The sequence below is a fragment of the Oryzias latipes genome, chromosome 5 (assembly GCF_002234675.1).
Source record: "Oryzias latipes chromosome 5, ASM223467v1".
Classification (NCBI taxonomy): Eukaryota; Metazoa; Chordata; class Actinopteri; order Beloniformes; family Adrianichthyidae; genus Oryzias; species Oryzias latipes.
Window position 1 is genome coordinate 31,553,874 of NC_019863.2, and position 20,705 is coordinate 31,574,578.

General features: G+C 43.0%; 3 protein-coding genes across 3 annotated transcripts in view; all 3 read right to left on the reverse strand.

Moving 5' to 3' along the window:
- On the reverse strand, positions 1–7,493 carry dhrs3 (dehydrogenase/reductase 3). Its single transcript, XM_004069312.4, has 6 exons — positions 6,846–7,493; positions 2,748–2,891; positions 2,030–2,149; positions 1,411–1,649; positions 519–644; positions 1–425 (listed from the first exon to the last, which is right to left on the reverse strand). The coding sequence occupies exons 1-6, from the start codon at positions 7,086–7,088 to the stop codon at positions 341–343; spliced, it is 957 nt and encodes a 318-aa protein (XP_004069360.1). The 5' UTR covers positions 7,089–7,493; the 3' UTR covers positions 1–340.
- A 6,331-nt stretch (positions 7,494–13,824) lies between these two features.
- LOC101159984 (kelch domain-containing protein 7A) lies at positions 13,825–18,817 on the reverse strand. The gene has a single exon (XM_011475669.3). It carries the CDS (start codon positions 16,940–16,942, stop codon positions 14,681–14,683), a length of 2,262 nt encoding a protein of 753 aa, XP_011473971.1. The 5' UTR covers positions 16,943–18,817; the 3' UTR covers positions 13,825–14,680.
- Positions 18,818–18,943: 126 nt separating this feature from the next.
- Positions 18,944–20,705, reverse strand: part of LOC101166218 (immunoglobulin superfamily member 21) — a gene marked incomplete in the record, with an annotated part of 226,269 nt that continues 224,507 nt past the window's right edge. The window contains 1 exon segment of the mRNA XM_023955299.1: positions 18,944–20,172. Coding sequence (XP_023811067.1) covers positions 20,096–20,172 — 77 coding nt within the window.

A 20,705-nucleotide genomic window follows, 5' to 3' on the forward strand; every position in this document is an offset into this window, starting at 1 on the left:
TACTCTAAAATTATACTTTATTGTTCAGATAAGACACATTAAAAACAGAATAAAAGGGAACTGTAAAAATAGCAAACTGGTGTCACAAAAGCCCTCCAAAATAACTACTGTTACACACCTATGGCTTGAGGCTTGGATTCTGGCATCTATACTACACAAAACCTGTATGGTTGCATGTGCACACGAGTTCAGGATGCACTGACGCTTATCTGCAGATGGAACAGCCCTGTATGTCCGCAGTGTGTTGAATTATGGGTCAATTCTCCCACTTTTAAATCCTTGAGGTCCATTTTCCTTTCATTACCTTCCGGAGCTTTCTCTCAATGCAAGCAAGCCAGCTTCATGTGTTCCCTTTGAATGTGTTCATGCAGGTATAACTCCCAGTAAACTTCTGGATTTCTTCAAGAGCAACTTGTGGCATGAAGCTGGAGAGAAAAACAGAGCGAGGACACGGTGTTAAGCTTAAGAAGCTACTATAAGAGCAGAGAGCAAGCATCTAGACTACCCAAATGGATTACCTTTTGAGGATGACAAGGGCATGCATTGTCCAGGGCAGGTAAATGAAGGCCTTGTTGGTTCTGACAGCATCAACAGTCTTTTGAGCAACTACTTCAGGCTTTAGAGGTGGAAAAAGCTGAGGAAACCTTGGAAACAGCAAAAAACAGGCTTCAGAACATGTGAACCTTAATAAAAAGGAATGTTAGCTTCAAAACATTAACATAAAACTTTTCGTACTCCTTTTAAGTTTGGTCTATTTTTCATTGGAAAGATTTTCAACAAGATTTGTCATTGGTTGAATGCTATAAAGCCTTGAACCCAGTGTTTTCCTGTTTTCTTTCTTTATTTAGTATATTCCCCCATTTTTTAACTCCTTCTACAATGTTTCATCTATTTTAACCATTCAACTATTAAAATGTTCAGCTCTTTCAGGATGTGGCTTGAACTTTTCCAGATATTCTTGGATTTTATGGATAAAATGTCCTTTTCACTGTATCTAGTTGGTGGCGTAATGGCATGACTTGTGAGCTGTGGTGCACAACAGCTGGAATTTTCACAAATATCTTTTTTGTTATTGTGCTGTTTGCACTTTATTTATGGTCAACTTTGATAATTTCTTTCTTTCTATATTTGTTTTTTTGTGCCAATTCTTAGCCTTTAAGCTTCATTTTCATTCAACAATATAGCATTCAACCTTTGCATTTTCTGAAAATGCAGCTCCTTCTGGTTCTACTTGTGTTTGAGGCGGATGGGGTAAATGACAGAGGTACACAAAGGAAAAACCTGTCACCGCATGTTGCCAGCAACCCATCAAGAGACGTAGTTAAAGATTAAGGAGAGCAACAAAATGCAAATGTGGACGACACAAATGTTTATTTCTGTTTCCTCTTCATGCTGTTGTTTTATGCTCACCTGATCCTCATGCCCTGGAACATCTCTGTGTTGGTGTGGAAGGGAAGCACCGTGGTGCAGCTGACGCCCGGACAGTCCAGGAGGCCCAGCGTCAGGCTCTCCATGAACGCCAGCGAGGACGCCTTGGAGGTGCAGTAATCTATGACCCCCGGGATGGGAGACTGAGACAGGATGGAGTTAATGCAGACGACGTGACCGTGCTGCAGCTCCAGCATCCGAGGGAGGAAGGCTTTTGTCGTCTGAAGCACAGAACCAGGAGAAAGAGAGAGCGAAGAGGAGATGAAGAGAGGTGGATGCCTCTTTATTCCCCGGAGAAAATGAAACAACACTGCAGATTATGTTTCTGTTTCCATTTACTCCATAATTGCATTACTGTCTGCAAATGTCAAAGCCTTTTTGATCTCAATTCAAAATAAATAATGCCATGAGCTTCAAAACAGCTCTGTCTCAGGGACCGGGAGGCAAGCTGGAAATACCCCACTTAACCTACCCTAAAAGCAGGTGTGACTGACAGGTCCGGGTGGCCCGCTGCCTCCACTGCCATGCAATAACCAAAATACAGAGGAATTTCCCTTTTCAAAAGGTAAACCCGCTTCTCTTCAGGACCATCCTGGCTTACCCAGAACTGCCCCAGAGTGTTGACATGCTGGGTTTTCAGAAGGGCGTTGTCGTCGCTGCTCATCAGACCTTTGCCGTGGACGACGGCCGCGTTGTTCACTAATATTGTGACATCTCCCACCTGAGGTTAGAAAAACCAGAGTGAGGAACAATCTCCACTCAAATGCTGCAGGTGAAACTGGAATGTGTACACATGAAAATGAGGGAAATTGTGTTTTTGGTGTTTTTACGTGTTCTTGTGGCCTTTTTCTGATAATGCAGGACATGTAGAGAAAATTCGACTTAAAATTGAATTTTTGAGCATTTCTTTATTCAAATTGTTGTGAACAAGGGGAAGACAAAAAAATGCAGTTTAAAAAAAGATTGTATTTGTGACATAGAAAATATGCTGGGTGGACCACAACCTCCCTGCTCTGCTCCATTCTGATCATTGATCATCGATCATCCACTGTCAGACATGAACGTCTTTGTTTTCATCGTCTGAGGTGGAATCTGGATCTAAACTGTACGGCTGGATAGTTACGATATTTCTAATGAACTCCTGCCGCTCTGCAGAAACTATGTCCTAGAAAACAACATCAGGTTTTTTCGATTTTGGATACAATCTGCATCATCACAGTTAAAAGACCACTGGGAACACTTTAAATGTAGATCAAAAGATGATCAGAGTGGGACTTTACAGAGAGCTATGAAGTAAATAGCTACTAAAACTGGCGTACCTTTTCTCTCACCAACTTGGCTTGCTTGTAAACTTCTTCTTTGTTGGCCACGTCACACTGGAAGTAATGGCTCTCAGTACCCGAGAGGGCGATCTCCTCTGCTGTCTCTTTCAGAGTCTTCTCTGTTCTGCCCCATAAGATCACCTACCAAACAAAAGTACTTTTAAGAACATTTTATCACAGTTTGCAGCACCGCTTTGATGCAACTTGTCTAGCAAAGATGTCAGAGATTTTTCATTGGTAGTTTTTGAGCTGGATAGTAGTGAAGAACCAGCTCTTTATCTTCCTACAGACTAAATGAATGCTGGCCCTCTGAGCCCAGGAGCACAGGGGCTGGGTGGAGGAGGTGGTGGTGGGACTGATGATTGGGCAATTAGATCTGTCAGTCTTTAGGGTCAGGGAAAGGTAATGAAATCAGGGGTTGAGCCCTCCTCATCTCTCAAACACAAATTCTCAAAGAGATTACACGGGCCGTTGGGCAGATGAGCCCTGTCATTTCTGGTCAGGGATTCTGAAAACGGTGCGTGTGTGAAGTGCTGAGGACGCCAATGTGGGATTTGGCCAGTTGCCCATGACCAAGGTTAATATTTGAGCTAGAAGTCCTCTGGAAAGCGATCCTGTGTATTCAAGAGTCCCACGGTGAGTGTGTGTATGTGTGCGTATTAACATAGTCACACACAAAGTAATAACACACACACACACAAAAGACAGCATGTCTGTCTGTTGGACCACCGTTCAGACTGCCTTTCTCCATTGTTTCTCCACAGTGTTTATGTGTAAACATCCGTTTAGGATGGACTCACACTGACTTATTTCAGAGATCCTCTTCTGATTTACAGCATGAAACATAAAGAAAACAAGCCGTGATTAGAAACATGACATTAATTAAAAGTCAAATAAAACTCATAGATTTTTTAAACAAATATTGTTGTTTTTTTCCCTTTTAACCCTTGTGCTATCTTAGATGACCCCCCCTTCCATTGAGGTGTTCTCCCTACCATGACAAAGGTGGATAAAGGTGGAAAGATTTCATGTAATCCATGGACACCAGTGAAGATCACAAATCATTGAAGAAAAAAGGTTCATAGCACTTTCTAGTGGGTCTAGATGACCCAACTCCCAATGTTAAAGTTCCTAGGATAGCACAAGGGTTAAGGTTCTGTGTCACTGAAAAAGAAACGGGTAGAAACTGGACTGAGTGTGACATCCCCCACAGAAAATGGTTTACTTCCAGCTCCAACCCAATCACGACAGACGTGTTGGAACCAAAAAATGTCGGTAAGCAGCGATTGGTTTTGATTCGGTCTGAGTCAACGTTTCCATGGCCACACCCCTTTCATTTGAAACCGGGCCACACGAAACCTGTCGAACCTTTTGATTTTTGGACGTGGGGGTCAAGCAGGCCCGCCTACTTTTTTGTGGCATCTGATTGGTCAGTTTATCATGAAAAAAAAAAGGGTATTATCAAGATGATATTAAAAAAAGGTCCCAGATCCAGAATGGTTATTCTGACCAATAGAATGACGGAGGAACAGCTGTTTATTTCTGTATAGAAGTCTATGGGATTTGGTACTTCCTGTTTGGAACGCCAGAGGCGAGGAGTCACTTCGTCAAGTTTTCAGATGCAGTAAACGAAAAATACTAGATGATGCCCAACATAAAAGTGGGTGTGTGTGTGTGTAATATTTTTAACAAGAAACTTGAACTTTCTTGAAGACCCTTTTAGAGCAAATTCCATTAATTTAGTTGAAAATGCGGAAACATTTCATGTCTTCAGTTGCTTTTCTTTCACACTGCACTACTGGGAGCATATCCAAATGACGGCTGCACAATTACACCAATTGGCCACTGACCAGGGCAAAAAAGGGACAAAGAAATAAACGTAGTGCTTTATTTTGATTAAGAACCTGCTTCTTCTCACTACACTGTATTTATCCAGGCAATCTAAAGCGTTTCTACATCAGTGATTTTCTTGGCTTTATGGGTTTGTACATTCCCTGCCCTAACGTCAGTAACTCTGTTTCCTTTTTGCTTTTGGATGGGTTAGTCCGTCTACCTTCTCCCTGTTGCTGAGAAGCACCAGGGTTCACTTGGAGGTGATCGGTGACCTCGTCCTTTCTCACCAGAATTCAGGAGAACTTTAACTTTTGTTCCAATAAAACAGACCACAGGATGGAGAACAAGTCTGATTCCGGTGTGAATGCATCTGGACCCCTTTGGTCTCCTTACTACTGAAGCCCAGTGATGTTTGTGTTATTACAGAACTGCACATGTTATTGCGTAGCATGTATTACGACCTTATGACCCCCCCCCCCCCCCCCCCCCTGCTGTGAAAGAGCCTCATTTATGTTACTTCAGATCGTTTTGCTTCATTTGGAAGCCCCGCGGAGTCATCAGTGAAAGAAGACGACTTTTACTAAACAACCGAAAGCTTTTAATAGGATTTGAGCCAGACAAATAAAGCCAAGAGTGCTCGTTAAAAGTCGGCTCTTAAAAGTATTTTTCTGCTGTTAAAACCTAATTTAATTCATTAGCTTTTCCACTAGTTACAACACACGGGACCCTCAGAGCAAACAAGCGTCGGCCAAATTGGATGGAAAACCGCCTGACAACACACACGCCGAGGCCTCAGCTGGAGATAAACTGCTGATTGTTCTAACAAGCCGTCCCTAACAAGATTGGATGTCAGCTCATGCTTTAAGAAAGACTCTCTGATCCACAATTTGAGCATAGCTGGATTAAAATCCTCCACATGGGTAACGCCGATGCCCGAGTTGAGATGTTTGTGTCCTCAGTAGCTGGATTCCAGCGAGGCTCTATCTGCTGGATCTAAACGTGAGGGTGGGGACAAGCCCTGCCTTTCACACCCATTGTATGGACAAGCGGGGAGGGAGCTCTAAGAGGGGGCAGCGGGAGTTCAGGAGGCAGTCGCCTGCCGCTGTCTAATTACAGCGGAGACAGCAAGGTCAGTTGCAGGGCAATACCCAGCTGGGAGTGGTGTGCTTCCCGCCTCCAGCACATCAGCAGCACACTGCATGGTGAGTTTCTGAGCTTCATCTTCCTCACAAAGATTTATTCATGTCATCCTGATGAGCAAAAGCACAACAAACACACAACTGTTGGGTCGGTGCGAGGAAAAACACTTGGAAGAAATGTGCAATTTAAATCTGTCAATCATTTACGCCCAAAGCCTTCTTGCATTTTTACTGCCTTTTTAGAAAACAACAACATTTTGTTCTGGTTTGTTATTTCAGAGCTTTGTTTTGCCCCCTCCCCATAAAAAAGCCCCCCCCCCCCCCCCTCCTCCTCCTGAGCCTCTTACTCATTATCTGGTGAATTCTTTCATTAACACTGAAGTCATTCTTGCTCACGCCACAAAAACACACCAAGAGTGGAGGGAAAAGGATATACCAACCGCCGGTCATAAATGTGCTCACGCTGGGGTGACTGCGAGTTCATAGAGGTTAGCTCACTGCATAATAACCGCCCTATTTCCTTTCAGCATCCCTCCAGGCGAGGAGCAGTTGTCCTACGCGTTACCACAGGTGTTGTTTTCAGAGCCTTCACACCTTGATCGTAGCCAACAATAAGGTGCTGAAAGGCACAGTGACATCCTTTGTTGTGCGGCTGCAGAGTAACGCTTCATATCTGCTGTTTTCCCCGAGGATACAGCTTTGGAAGACAGAAGGAGGCAGTTAGTGTTTCGCTGAACTCTCAGCAAAGTTTTCGACATTGTGCCTCCAGAAGATCTCTGCTCAGGTCACATGTGCACAGAGGAAGGGTCAGCCGTGCCTACAGGGGCCTTATGGGTAAAAACGAAAATCAAATGTTGTTTTTATAGGGTATGTTTTACCAACTGAGCTGTTATTTTAATCATGAGATGTTGTGAGATAATCCAATTTGCAAATAAAACTGTCATTCTCCTCATGGGTCCAGAAGAGTGGGGCATGAGTGTGGATCAAGCTGCCCCCATCGCTCCACCTCACCTTCACATAAACTTTACAGAGCATGCTCCCTCCACAGTGATAAGGTCACACAATCAGAGTACATGGGTTTTCTGCAGAGTGGGGGTGTTTGTGCTCTGAAAGTTGACTCTACCTTTTTGGCTCCCTGCTTGGCAAACTCCTTGGCCAGGTGTCGACCGATGCCTCGACCTCCGCCCGTGATCAGCACCACCTCTTTGCTCAAGTCCTTCTTTCTGCTTGGTAAGAGCGAGCAGAGACTCGCCTTCAGGATGTGATACAGCATTTGAATCGGGAAGAGAAGCACGCGCCACGCGCTCCTCAGCTCCATCCTGGGACACTTCAGCGTAAAGCCCTCTGCCTCTGCTGTCACTGTCATCCACAGTCTCAAAGTTTCACTGTCGGGATTCCACGGATGAAAAAAGAAACCAAAAGCAATTATGGCATCTCATTCGACTGGCGTCAGGCTCTCAGAGGAAATCATTGGAGCTGTCAGCCCCACGCCGTCAGGAGACAGAGGCGTCAAACTCTAATCCGGCGGCGCTCCGCGTTGCGCGCGCCTGCAACTGCTGCGCTCTTGGAACCACTGCGCGCCTGGAAGTGCTGCGCTCCTGGAGGCGTCTAGTTCCTGTCCTGCCTTTTATATCTTAGCGCCCCTTCCCTGCTTCCCTTGTGCTGCCGAAAGGACCTGCGTGAACTGAGGGGAGGTTTGGAAAGGCCATTAATCCTGATTGACATGTTAAGTGGGGATGAATATTTTCCTCTGGAGCGACTCTGCCCCGACTGGTTGCTTACTTGCCTTCTCCCCACCCCCTTCACGTGTCTACAACAACAGCGGCCCCCTCTCATTCTGCCCCCTCCCTCCCTCCCCTCCAGCGATAGCCCGCTGCGTCTCAGGTGGGAGCTCCATCCAGTTCGGGAAAGTCTAACTTCATAATCGCGATGACCCGAACTTAACCTCATCACATACATGACTGGAGGCCAACGGCGCTGCAATCCCACGTTCCTCCTCAGTTTAGGCCGTTTTCTTTACTAGAAGGAAACACTGACAAGAAGTTTCATTAAGAATACACATAAAAAGTCAATCATCAAACTTCACCACTCTGAACTTCTGATAAATAAAGCAAATGTGGCCCACATGGATGGCAAATCCAATTGATTCTGTAACTTTTATTTCATCCTCCTTGTTCATCATAAATGTGACCATTTATCTAACTGCAGTAAAAGCTACCAGACCAAGCTGGTTTCTGTAATACAGCAGAAGCAGTGAGGGTGGCTCCAGGTATAGAACTCCATGAGCATGGCTGTTGAAAAAATCATTTTCGAGGCAGACTCCGACTTTCTGTGCTCCTCTCTGAAGCCTGGCAGGATGGCAAACAGAAAAATGACTCCTAAATAGATCCTCCAGGACTTAATGGACCTCAGACAGGATTCCAGTCTGTGATGTTTGGCACAGATGCTGTATTTTTTTTTTTTTACTTGGAGTCACTAAATGTGGAGCTTTTTTCAGCAACTGGAAAAGGTTTAAAGAGCAGCCTTACAATGGGTGCTCTGTGCAAAGCTCATTCTCTGGACAAAAAAAAAAAAAAAGCAGGAGGGAGGTTGTTGATTAAAACTCCAGGACTACACAAATCCAGATGTTTGCAAGTTTTTGAGACATTCAAGCTAATAAAAATGGAGCCCAAAAGGCATTTTTTAAATGTTTCAGTAAAAGTGGACGCCCGTGTCCAAACATTATCTGGAGAATGGCTTTAAAATGCATCCAGACATGGAAAGATGTAAATATCTGAGAGGGTGCTGTTTATTTATTCTCGTGGCATCACTGCCATCTACAGATCAGCAGTGAAAGTTCAGATGAGTGTTCTGAGTCAGTCCTCACTGCAGCATTTTCTTCCCTTTTTACTTCTAACAACAGAAATGTCACTCAATCCTAAATGCAGCTGGAAGCAAATGATCTCTGATGAAAACACAAGGCTCAGACAGTATTGCTGATACTTTAGGATATCATAGATTTAATTGGGAAAGATTCATTTCTGATGACGAAGAGCCACAAGTAAGAAAATAAATATGTATTCCTGTTGTTTCTTGGCTAAATATTGTGGAAAAACCAGACTCAGAAAATACTAGGGAGAGAGAGACGAGGTGAAAAGAGGTTGAAAGATGAAAAGCATTTTCCCCCTAATGACTTACCTTCAGCAGAGCAGACCAGCAGTACCACAGACACGGGTTCTGCAATTTTAATAAATGGCTTTGCTGCTTTTTCTGCTGAAATCCTTCTTGTGGTAATTGGAGCTGTGTACTCTGAGCTGATGAATGCAGACATTCCTGGTTGGGTTTCAAATAGCAGGTAACTATGCAGTTCATGGCTCTGCTATTGGCATTGAAATTACACTGATTCAATGTGCAGAAGTCTTATTGCTCATGTCTTAGCCATTGGAAAAGTCACCATAAACTCCTGTTAACAGAAGAAATGTTTTCCTGGAAAATCAAACATAGCTTTTTGTTATACTGAGTTGCTATCCTTTCTTTGTCCTCCAATACCTGATGAGGCTGAGATAAAAAAAAAGTCTTATAAGAAAGCTCATCCACCAAAGGTTCTCAGGAGCACAAACCCACCCCCCTCCAGCTTTGATCTTTCACAAAACCTAACCTTTGCTTCGACCTTGCTCGTCAAAAGCATTTCTTTTTCTTTATGTTTGTTCATGCATGTCTTTTGTTGAAGGTTTGTGGTTTTCTTTGTTGCCAGAGTCGGATCATCTTATGTAATATGTATATGTCAAGGACGTGTTCTCAAATATACTGACTGCAATTTGAATCCGGTTTTTTCACGCACACATACATACATACATACATACATATATATATATATATATATATATATATATATATATATATATATATATATATATATATATGTATATATATATATATATATGTATGTATGTATGTATGTATGTATGTATGTATGTATGTATGTATGTATGTATGTATGTATGTATGTATGTATGTATGTATGTATGTATGTATGTATGTATGTATGTATGTATGTATGTATGTATATATATATATATATATATACACACACACATATATATATATATATATATATATATATATATATATATATATATATATATATATATATATATATATACACATATATACATATATATATATATATATATATATACACATATATACATATATATATATATATATACATACATACATTCCACTGACCACTTTGTTAGCTCCACCTTGCTAGTATTGACCCCCTTTAGCCTTCAGAACCACCTTAATCCTTGGTGGCGTTGGTTCAACAAGGTTCTGGAAACATTCCTCAGAGAGTTTGGTCCATGTTGACATGACAGCATCACGCAGTTGCTGCAGATTTGTTGGCTGCACATCCATGATGCCGATCTCCCATTCACCGCATCCCAAAGGTTCTCTATTGGGTTGAGGTCTGGTGATTGTTCAGGCCGTCTGAGTCCAGTTCAAGAAACCAGTCTGAGATGGTTCAAGCTTTATGACACAGTGCTTTTTCCTGCTGGAAGTAGCATCAGAAGATGGTCCACTGTGTCAAAAAGGGATGGACATGGTCAGCAACAATACTCAGGTAGGCTGTGGTGTTGGAACCATGCTCAGTTGGTACTAAGGAGCCCAAAGAAAATACCCCCCCACACCATGACATCACCACCACCTGAACCGTTGTTACAAGGCAGGATGGATCCATGCTTTCATGTTGTTGACACCAAATTCTGACCCTACCATCTGAATGTGGCACGACTAATACAATTAAATTTTGAGTTAAGATATTACATTTTTCATATAAAGTTTGAGTAATTGCTTTAAAAAGCGCAAACGTGTATAATCTCGCACTTCTTTACTGCAGAGAATGGATATTTCAGCGATTGTTTGTTCTGCTGGTTAATCCTCGACCATCCAAACTACTTTGACCTTTCCGGTTACTGAGGAGAAATTCCCAGCTGGACCGCTGTGACGTGTCACTTCCCTTCTGTGGGCGAGACTTTAGCGAGGGTTCGCAGAGTGAATATTGGAAATATGCAACCTGGAAGCAGCCCAGTGCCAAAGGCTGGCGAGGAAATTGGCCGGACATCTGCTGTTCCCCTGAGCTCGGGTCCCCGTCTTCCTCACCCCGCAGATGGCCGATTTCTGCCTGCCCACATACCAGTTCAACCACACTGTGCACATATTGTTTTGCGGTCAGGTGGTTTTCAGTTTTGGTCCTGCTTGAATACAAACTTGCTTGCTTGCCAGCAGGGCTCTCAGGAAGCTGCGTCTCCTCTGAGCTAACGCCTCGCTATGTAGAGTCTCACATTTTGGAGAGCAGCTGGTTTAAAACATCTTACCATCCTAAATTGTCCAACTTGGGGGCTGTATTTCACATTTGTTTTATATTTTTATAAAATCTATTTCCTCTCAGGTGAAAACATTTAGAAGTTTTCTGATCAAAACACTTTGCTAAGTGGAAGATGTTGTTTTTTCCCCCCAACACTTTATTTTGTCCAGTTTGGTTTCATTTATTCTATAGTAAAGAAACAAGTGCTGAGATTTAGGCCGCCTGTCAGGAATGGAACATTTCAGATTTTAAATGTGAGATAAAAACAGAAATAAATATGCATTTGAGGTTTTTCACATTATGACTGCATCAAACAGAAATTGTTAAAAGAACCATCAATAAGTATCAAATTTAGAAGGAAACAGTGTTGCTCTTAATTCTTTTTATGAATATGGTTTCTTGAGAGCATTTGAAAAACAACCAGAAGGAGATGCAGGGTTGATGCTATATTGCTGAATGAAAATGAAACTTAAAGGCTAATAACTGGCATAAATAAATAGATAAAGATATGATCAAAGTTGACCATGAATAAAGTGAAAACGGCACAATTACAAAAAAGATATATTTTTTAAAATGCCAGCGAGCTTCTGCACCAATGATTCCGTGGATTTCAATGGAGGGGGGGGATCCTGGAATATCTGGAAAAGCTCATGGATTTGAAGGACCAAAAGTCATAGCTTGAAAAAGCTGAAAGAGAAAAACATTTGAATAGTTGAACGGTTGAAATAGCTGAATAATTGTAGAAGGAGTTAAGCGGCAAAAAATGGAGGAAGATACTAGAATAAAGAAACAGAAACAGGAAAACAATGGATTCAACCCATAAATTTACCTGTTGGCTCAGACAAGATAAGAATCTTTTTGTTTTATGACAGTAAACCCTTTAATCATGTAGAACTTGGGGTTTTCATGAGTGGATGTGCTCTGTCCTGACTGAGCACATCAAAACAAAAAAGATGATATTTTCTAGCTGAATGTAAAACGCTGCTAAAGCTCTGCAGGCTTACGGAGCGTTTTGAAAGACCTCAGTGGGTAGACGTATATTTAGCAATGGGATCAGGATGGCCTGGTTCAGCTAACACCAGCTCAGTGTTCTGGTGGGAAAATGTATAGCTAGAGACTAATTACACTGATGTGAGGTTGAGTCACCGCATGCTTCTATAGGATCTGAGAGGAGATATGACTAGGACAAATACTATAAACCGTGCGGATCAATAGTAAAGCGTGAGCTTTGCTGATCCTTGTGTAAGGCTCAAGTCCCTGTATACCCCCCTTTGCTGGTTTCTCTTTGCAAAGTCTGTTTATTCCTTTGACACAGCTCATTCCAGAGCCACAGACTGCCGACAGGCCCAGTTGTGCAGACTGCCGGTCCCACTGGGACCTTAAGCCAGACGTCTCTGTGCTCCTGTGAGAGCTGAGGTCAGCCTTTAACTGCTCATTTAGGGCATTAACACCATTTGAAGGCCTGTCACAACCCTGCAAGTCAGGATTTTCTGCTGCAGACGGTGGACACTTATGCATAATATTGTCTGCCATGATAAAGGCTCATGACAAAACTCCTCAAGAATGCAAGTTTCTGGTTAGACTCAGCAGTCATGAAAAATGTGTAAAATCATCATTCCTAAAAGGTACTTAAAGGCTAGTTAGGATCATGCGCATTGTTGAGAAAGAGTAGGTCCTGTCCTGTAAATCTTAATTTAGAAAAATCCTGTAGAGTAAAAACTGTGCCAAAACTACCGCATAGCATCCTCACCATGGTACAGGAAACCAAAGCAGGTTCTATCAAGATCATTTATAATACACAAATATGCTCTAGCTACCAGATGGTAATTGCAAACTGTCAAGCATCCAAGCACAAAAAGTCGGAGGTGCAAAAATGCCTAACTGTATTTAGTGCTGTCCAGTCAAATCATGTCCAGCATTGGGAACGAGACCAAATCCCATCAAAGCAAACCAGATGCTATATTCTTTTCCATTTTTTAATAAGCGTGATGGTTGCAGTTTCTCTGGAGATAGAGTTCCTGCTTCCGTCCACCTCACAAGACTGCTGTGCCAGAGTCCAGTGGTGACACCTTTGATTACGAACTGTTCATAAGGCGGGATCTAACTGGGGCTTCCTTAAAGGGCTGCTTTGCCACCTGGAGGTTCACCAATCGCACTTCTGCTCAGATAATCATACAGTAACTACGGTGAAAGGACCTGGCCCTGTGACAGAGCTGCTTCCTACCAGCCGTTGATCCGTTTTAAAAAGTAACTTCTGCCTTCAAACCAGCCTTAGGGCTTCTCCTGATGTAGCAGCCCTATTAGAACCCACCAGATGCTGGGAGACCTCCAAAGAGTGATCTTCCTTTAAATAAGCACCTGACAGAATAAAGGTGTTTACATTGGAAGAATTGAAGTTAGATTGTCAAACATCTGTGTCTGATTCCCATTTTCTTCCTGCTGTGGTGAGCGTTTCTCCACTGCTGTTCGCTCGGCTCCATGTCACTCTGTCGGCGTATTTCTGTCACATGACTCCATGTTGTGGATTCCTCAGCCAAAGCCTTTTTTATTAGCTTCCTTATCCACACGATGGCGCTATAGCTGCATGTCACTGTGAGGCCTCCAGCTTCCCTAGCAGAAGTTTGGTTGTAAATTAACTAAAGATAAGTGACTGACTATTTATCCAACTCTTCTTTGAACACTTGCTCAGTAATGCGTTGATGTGCTATTTTATTCATCACATTATGTGAGCAAAGAGATTTTATCACAAAGTTTCTGATTTAAAGGATTTATTTCCTTTTTTTTATTTACTTATAATAAATACAAAAGTAAATCTGTCCTGTTTGTACATCAGACCAGCAATCAAACGAGTAACAGATACAACAAACTATAGGCACATAACTATAATGACTGCAAGTGTTGGAAGACGTTCAAACAGTGATAGATGCTTCAAAAGCACACCTATTCATAATGTATGGCATGACGATTTACATCATGTCATGTTTAAAGAGCAAATGTAGATAATGGGTTTGTATCCAGACCACTGTGTAAGTTATATTTGTGCCCTACACAGAAGAGCACAGTGATAGATTATCACAATATTGCTCTATCTGTGTGTGTTAGAGCTGAACGAACTCATTTAGACGGCGATTTTTTGTAATGAGTTATTGTTCACAGTGAAGCGGTTAAGCATCTGGGACAATGTAAAAAAAACAGCGTAATGGCAGCAAGGAGTGGCAAATCATAAAAGAAAACAATCAACATGGCAGTGAGTCCCGCATAAATCTGAGCAAACATTAGTTTGACGAGCATTTACAATCCAATACTTTACATCTGCCGCCAGGGATGAGATGTAAGGAGCATAAGTCTCTGTGCAATTTGCAACCCGTGAAGAATAAAGTCATTTTTGAAAGTAATGCATTGTATCTTTCTGGAAAGAGGAACTCAATAACACCTCAAGGAAATGACAGTGCAATCTCACAGTTTTGCAATAACATTTTCGGGGCGGGGCGGGTTCTGCAAAATAAAATTCACACCATCAACTATAAACTTGATGTAAAGCATGCTCCTGTGAGGATACTCAGTCATCAGGTAATCTTCTCACCAACACAAAAAGAACCTCCGAATCCTTTTTACACACTTGTCTGGCGAGGTTTCTTATCAGGTAGTGACAGGACGAAGGGGAAAAGCATGCCCTTGGCTGCAGAGAGGACACCGAAATGCTCTTCTGCGAAAGCTGGCGAGACGTCGTCAGCATCAAATCTCATGGTGAACTGCTGGCTGATACAGTAGATTGTTCCATCCATGGCCACACACTGGAAGGCCGGGCAGTGAGAAAGCCGCTTGGAGCTGCACTCGTACCACAGTCGCGCCATCGTGTGGTAGCGGTACACACTGATACCCAGCAGTGGGTTCAGATCAAACCGATACAGACATCTCCTCACGCCCACCATGTCTGTTGCCCTGTCTTTGCTTCCTACCATGACCCCTGCCCTCCAGGTGTCGGCTTTGGGATTGTAGCGCAGGAGTAGACACCTCAGAGTACCTCCACAAACAAAGAGCTCTCCGTCGCACACTGTCACATGATGTGCCACGGCAAACGTATCGTTAGGCAGCGGCGCCACAAATGTCCATCTGTCTAGTCGCGGGTCGTAGCGCTCCACTGTTGAGAGACACTCCCCTCCGATGGCATAAATGCATCCCTCCAGTGCTGCCAGTTTGCAGCGAGGCCTGGCTTCATTCATAGGACTGATCTCTTTCCAAATGGATGTCAAAGGGTTGTAGCAGAACACTCGCTTTGAGGGTAGCATTCCTCTGTCTGTGCCTTGGCAACCCACTGCCACAAATAAGTAGTTATCCATGGTGCACATGGCACAGGCTTTAGAGATAACCTCAGGGGGGATCGGGCACAATGGATGCCAGGAGTCTTTGTAGTCATCATAATAGTACATTTGACTCAACATTTTCCTCTGTTCTACAGCTGCTCTGAGTCCCTCAGTGTGACCCAGCCAGTCTTGAGGGTTCATGTCTGCAACAACAACGAAGCGTCTCGCCTTCGTTCTCTGTTTCTGAATTTGTTCACGCTCGCCTGCCATAAGGCGTCCATAAAGGTTGGGGTCCCTGAGCACCTGAAGGTAGTTGTCTGACATAACCCTCAGAGCTGCTTGCTGTAAAGAGACGTTGCCGTTTTTCTTGGCTAAATAAAATGCCTGTAAACAGTTACCCAAATCAAGTTTGCTTTTTATGTTTTCCAGATCTGTACCATCTGAGATTTCTGCAGAAAAATTCATGAATGGAGCCCCCGCTACAGTTTCCAGATCTTCCACTGCTTTACGTTTTCTTCTATCTTTGACGGTTGGAGGGAAGTTATTCTCATTGCCTGCTAAATCCAGCAGGGAGTGAGTCACTGGAGTCGGTGGATTCTCAAGGGGAAAGAGAAGCTCGGACTCCTCTGCTGCAAACTGATAGCTCTCCTTACGTAGGAGGGCGGGCCTCTCTGGATGTCTCAGCTTGGGGCTTTTTTGCAAAGCGGCATCCGTGACACTGCTTTGCTGAGGCACCAGATCAGCCACGATGATGGAACTCGCTAAGGGGGGGGACTCCATGAGTCTGCTGCATGGGTTTCCAAATTCCACCATCTTTGCCTCATAGTTTCTGTTGTAACTGGAATCTGTTACCGAGTGAGAGGACGTCTCCACAAAGTATTCATATATCTTTCCGTGCACGATTTGGTCTCCTGATCCATCCAGCACAATGTTTGTATCCTCTACTTTGATCTCTGCCTTGGAAAGGAAGCTGGAATAGACCTCCTGGCGCTCCAGGTCCTGCCTTAACGCTCTCCCTACACTCATTCCACCTTGCAACTTTGAAATGCACGGCGAGCGGCGTCCAGAGAGGCTGCCAGTGCAGTTCTCTGCCGGCTCTTGAAGGGTTGAAGAGAAGCAAAACGCAGCATTATTGATGGCAGCCAGGGAGGGATTTGGATCCTTGCACTCGTCTTGGTCAGTATTTGAATAGCTAAATCCCTCCTTGTGTTTTTTGTTTTCGTCCTGGCGTGGAGGAGCCTCTGCTGCCGTTTCCTTGTTTTCGTCGGATGTCAGGTCAACAGAGGCAGAGATTGTGTGGACAGATGCAGCCTGCTTGGCAGAATCTTCTAAGCTTTGGTGCTGTATTTTCATCTTGCAGTTCTGGCAGGTGGCATGCGGTGGCGTTTCCTCTTCTTTGCCACTCTGCAGAGTTTCTCCAACATTCCTGGAGTTGTAGAACCTGTAGGCCCAAGAAAGCAGCACTGCTGCCAGCACAGAGACACTCAGTTTCAACAGTAGCTGCATGTCGAACTGCACTCCCAAAAGCTCTGCGATGGGCATGGCTGGAAAAAAAATGTGGGAAAACATAGGCTGGTTAACTGATCCTTTTGAACGGTGTTGTCAATGGCCCTCAGCTGACTGGAGCCGTCTGGTTTTCATTGTAAAAGAGCTGCTGGGATCTGATGACTGCGCCTCTTCGCCTCCAGGATCAAGTGTATAAGGATCGTTCTCCCGTTTCTATTTACAAGCCCTGCTCTCCAGGGGCGGGGCTCCTTTCATGCTTCACCTGTGCAGACTCAGATGTCGTAACCAAACATACAGTATGTAAATACCACTGGATTCAAATTTGGTTTTCTAATTTGCTGACTCACCAGGTTTGCCATCAACATGACCATCAAAGTAGCGACAGTTTCCCTCGTTTGAGTTGCGATGATAATTACAAAAAGAATGGTAATGATTAGGAATTAAAAAAAAAACCTTTTCAGTAATATCATGGTAAATTTTACCTGGCCCTCCCTCCAGTCTAAAAATGATGGAGGAGAGCTTGGTTTGAATAAAGGGTGGAGAGTTGTGATAGGTGACATTTATCAAATACTTCATAACCAGGATATGTCTGTTTGCACACAAAGATCCTGCTTAGATACTAAAACCTAAAAAAAAAAAGAAATTACAAGGAAAGGCTGCTTTCACCAACGTACTTGACAGTTTCATGGTAATACTGACACAAAACAAAACGGGTGACCGTCTGAACAAAGACACAAAAGAACATGCCAGAAGAGAAACCCGGTAATTCGTTTCCACGAGCTGCAAGCGTGTGTTGCAGTGGGGCCGTGTCACTCAGTCGCTGCTGTCAGGCTGTCATTTGTGTTGCTCATAACACCCTGGAGCAAGGCTGCAATAAACTGTGTTTATTTAACCAGCACCCTGTAGATAGAGCGGCATCACGTGGAGCCTCCTACAGCGGGACCGTCGGATGCTTTCTGCTGTGGGTGCCACTTGGTCATCGGATAGCTGAACCTCTTTCTCAGAGAGGAACTGGATTCTGCACAGCATGCTTCCCTCCTGAATATTTCACAGACAGACCCTGAAGGCATCTTGCTTTTCTTACCATCGCAAACCAGAGAAACAATTTCCAGCTTTTGCTCAGAGAGACGTCTCTTTTGTTTGTCATCACCGATGGATGTGTAGCATGTAAACATAAAGGAAACCATCAAAGACACACGAAAACAAACAGAAAAGCCCCAAATTTTGCAATTACAATTCCAAGAAATCCATTTGTTGAGAAAAGAAGATGGGAAAACAAAAGCGCTTGCCTTCGAATCTCAGGAGGGAGACAGGGAGTTTGAGGAGAAGTCTTTCTTTCCTGAGGCATGTCTTTTTTTTTTTCTTTATCTAAATTTAGGTAAACACTTCTTCTTCTCGTATGCACTGTCAAGCTGGACAGCACATACAGGATCCTCTTATTAAACTATTTGCACTTTCTAAAGCTTCCAGAAGTACATTTTATTGCTCTAAAAGAAAGTTGAAGGACAAAAGCGGCAGAAAAGAAAATCCTAAAACGAGTTTTGTCCCACGGAGGATGTACTTGTACTTCTGTTCTCTCCAGAGGTTAAAATAAAGTCTAAAACTGCCTGTTAACAATGTGAAATATGGATTACATGTCGACAAGGTAAGACAATGGCCCAAATGGAAACATCTCCTATTCAACCATCTCTCCTCCTGCCTCCCATGCAGTTTAAACCCTAATCCTTTAATACATGCCTCAGAATTGCTTACATGGCGATTCTTGTGCAACGTAGAAAAGAGGCAGGATTATTCAGCTTTAAGCCACCCTTCGTTACAAAAGTGTATAAACTGCAAAGCCTTAACCACATTGTGAGGATCTCCATTAAAAGTTTCGCTTAAGCAATAGTACAAACAAGCCTTTGAAAAAAAAATCTGATACGATAGGATTATTCTAATTAGACTAAACAAATTCTGTCTGTCCTTCCCGTTTTAAATAATTCCTCTTTACTTGAAGGAGGCAAGTGGGACATACATCCCAAACACTGCACCAAAGCATTTGTAAGCAAAGTCAAGGCTTGCGGGTTTTAGGATCTCTTCATTTTAATGCAGGTGATATGAAACAAATGCAACAACCCTGTTTACACAAGCTGCCTCAGGTGAGCTCCTCATCGGAACGGCGGCTAAAATGATCCAACTCCAACTGCAAACGTCTGGGGAAGAGTCAGTGTTGTACACAATGTAGCTTACAGGTAAATAGCTGGATTACAGGCTAGTGACAAAGAGTTGCAGTGCTGTCAGTTGCAACACACCAAAAGGAGAAATCATCTTCAAACCTCACATGCACCACAATCCCAAAACAGTAGACATATGGTAGATTTTTTTTTTTCAAACTCTGTTCTTGGAGACCTGTCGTACAGATAGAAAAGTTCTAAGCAAGAAACAGAAGGACAATAAATGTTTCCAACCTCACAGCCGAGGATATCTCAAAAAACAGAGTTGACTGACGTACAAATAAAGGTGAAGAAGTGTGAACTCCTGACAGTTTCATAACCGCCCCTCACCATAACCCCATATAACCTCTTTAATTATTTTTCAGTATTTACACAGATGTACACAAAATACACTCAAAAATGAGATTTGTCCAGGTTTTCTCAATCCAGTTAAATCTTGTTGTACATTCTAAGCCATCAAAAAAAAAGAAAAAAAAAAGATATTAAAATATTAAAAAAGAAGGTCGCCTTGAAGCATCTGTGGGTCTGTTCTCCTGTGGTTTATCAGCTTGTCGCTAATCTGGTGCATCCTAGGACATGTGACAGATGGGAGTGGCTGATGGGGAGGCGCCGTCGAAGCCAGTTCCTTTTTTTTTAGGTTTCAATCAACACTAATAACACGGAGACTTATCAAAATAAAATACAAATTCTTTTTTTTCCTTCCTTTTAAACCAACAGATTTTCTTTAATCAACAGGCATATGTGGGTCAGGAAACAATAAAGGGTAAGAGAGTGGGGGCTATATAGCAGGAAGAGGTTACCATCGTGTTCATCACAGAGTTCTTTGACATTATCCTTGATTATTATTTTGTTTAAAAAAAAAACAAACAAACGATGTGACGCCGCCATGTGGTGGCGCTGTTTCCTGGTTGAAGGACTCATGGAGGGTCTGTTGATGACTGTAGAAGGCTCAGGGCGGTGGGCCGTGTGTGTGTTTATGTAAATGTGTGCAGAAGGGGGGTTTTCACGTCAGCTCCACCGTCACTGTGAAGACGACGGCGATCCACGTCAGTCCGAGCGCACGAGTGGGTGTGGCTTCATCTGAAGAAGCAGAGAACAGAAAGATGGCCTTCTGTTATCCTCTCATCTTTAACCTTTTTCAAAGACGATGCAAGGCAGAGAGAATCGGAGTTTTGCTATTTGCTGTTTCAAGGTAAAGCTCTGTGCGTTTGATTTGATTTATATACGCATACAAAGAGCATTCTTGTCCAACAAGGACATAGAAACAGAAAATAAAATGATGTGATGGAATTAGAAGGGTTAGAATTCTACTGAAAGAAAACAAAAGATCTGGTCAACAATTGAATCATCAAGATGAAAAAGTTATCACCAAGTTCAGCTTAGTAAACAATTATTTTCTCCTTAATTTGTTTTAAATACATATATATTAATTTACACACAACATTATGCATCATTCAAATGGTGAATACTTATATAGGGCCTTCTACCCTCTTTCAAAGGCCCAAAGCGCTTTACAGTCACAGTCTCATTCACCCACACACACACACACATTCACACACACATTCACACACTGATGGCGGCTCCGCTGCCAAACACTGGCGCCAACCTCCTAC

Excerpts from the sequence above, each read along its gene's own strand:
- dhrs3 (XM_004069312.4), bottom strand. The coding sequence starts at position 7,088 with ATGACAGTGACAGCAGAGGCAGAGGGCTTTACGCTGAAGTGTCCCAGG. Across the intron at positions 1,650-2,029 it reads ACACTCTGGGGCAGTTCTGG|ACGACAAAAGCCTTCCTCCC; the intron begins GTAAGCCAGGAT and ends TCTGTGCTTCAG. Across the intron at positions 426-518 it reads GCCCTTGTCATCCTCAAAAG|CTTCATGCCACAAGTTGCTC; the intron begins GTAATCCATTTG and ends TTTTCTCTCCAG.
- LOC101159984 (XM_011475669.3), bottom strand. The coding sequence starts at position 16,942 with ATGTTTTCCCACATTTTTTTTCCAGCCATGCCCATCGCAGAGCTTTTG.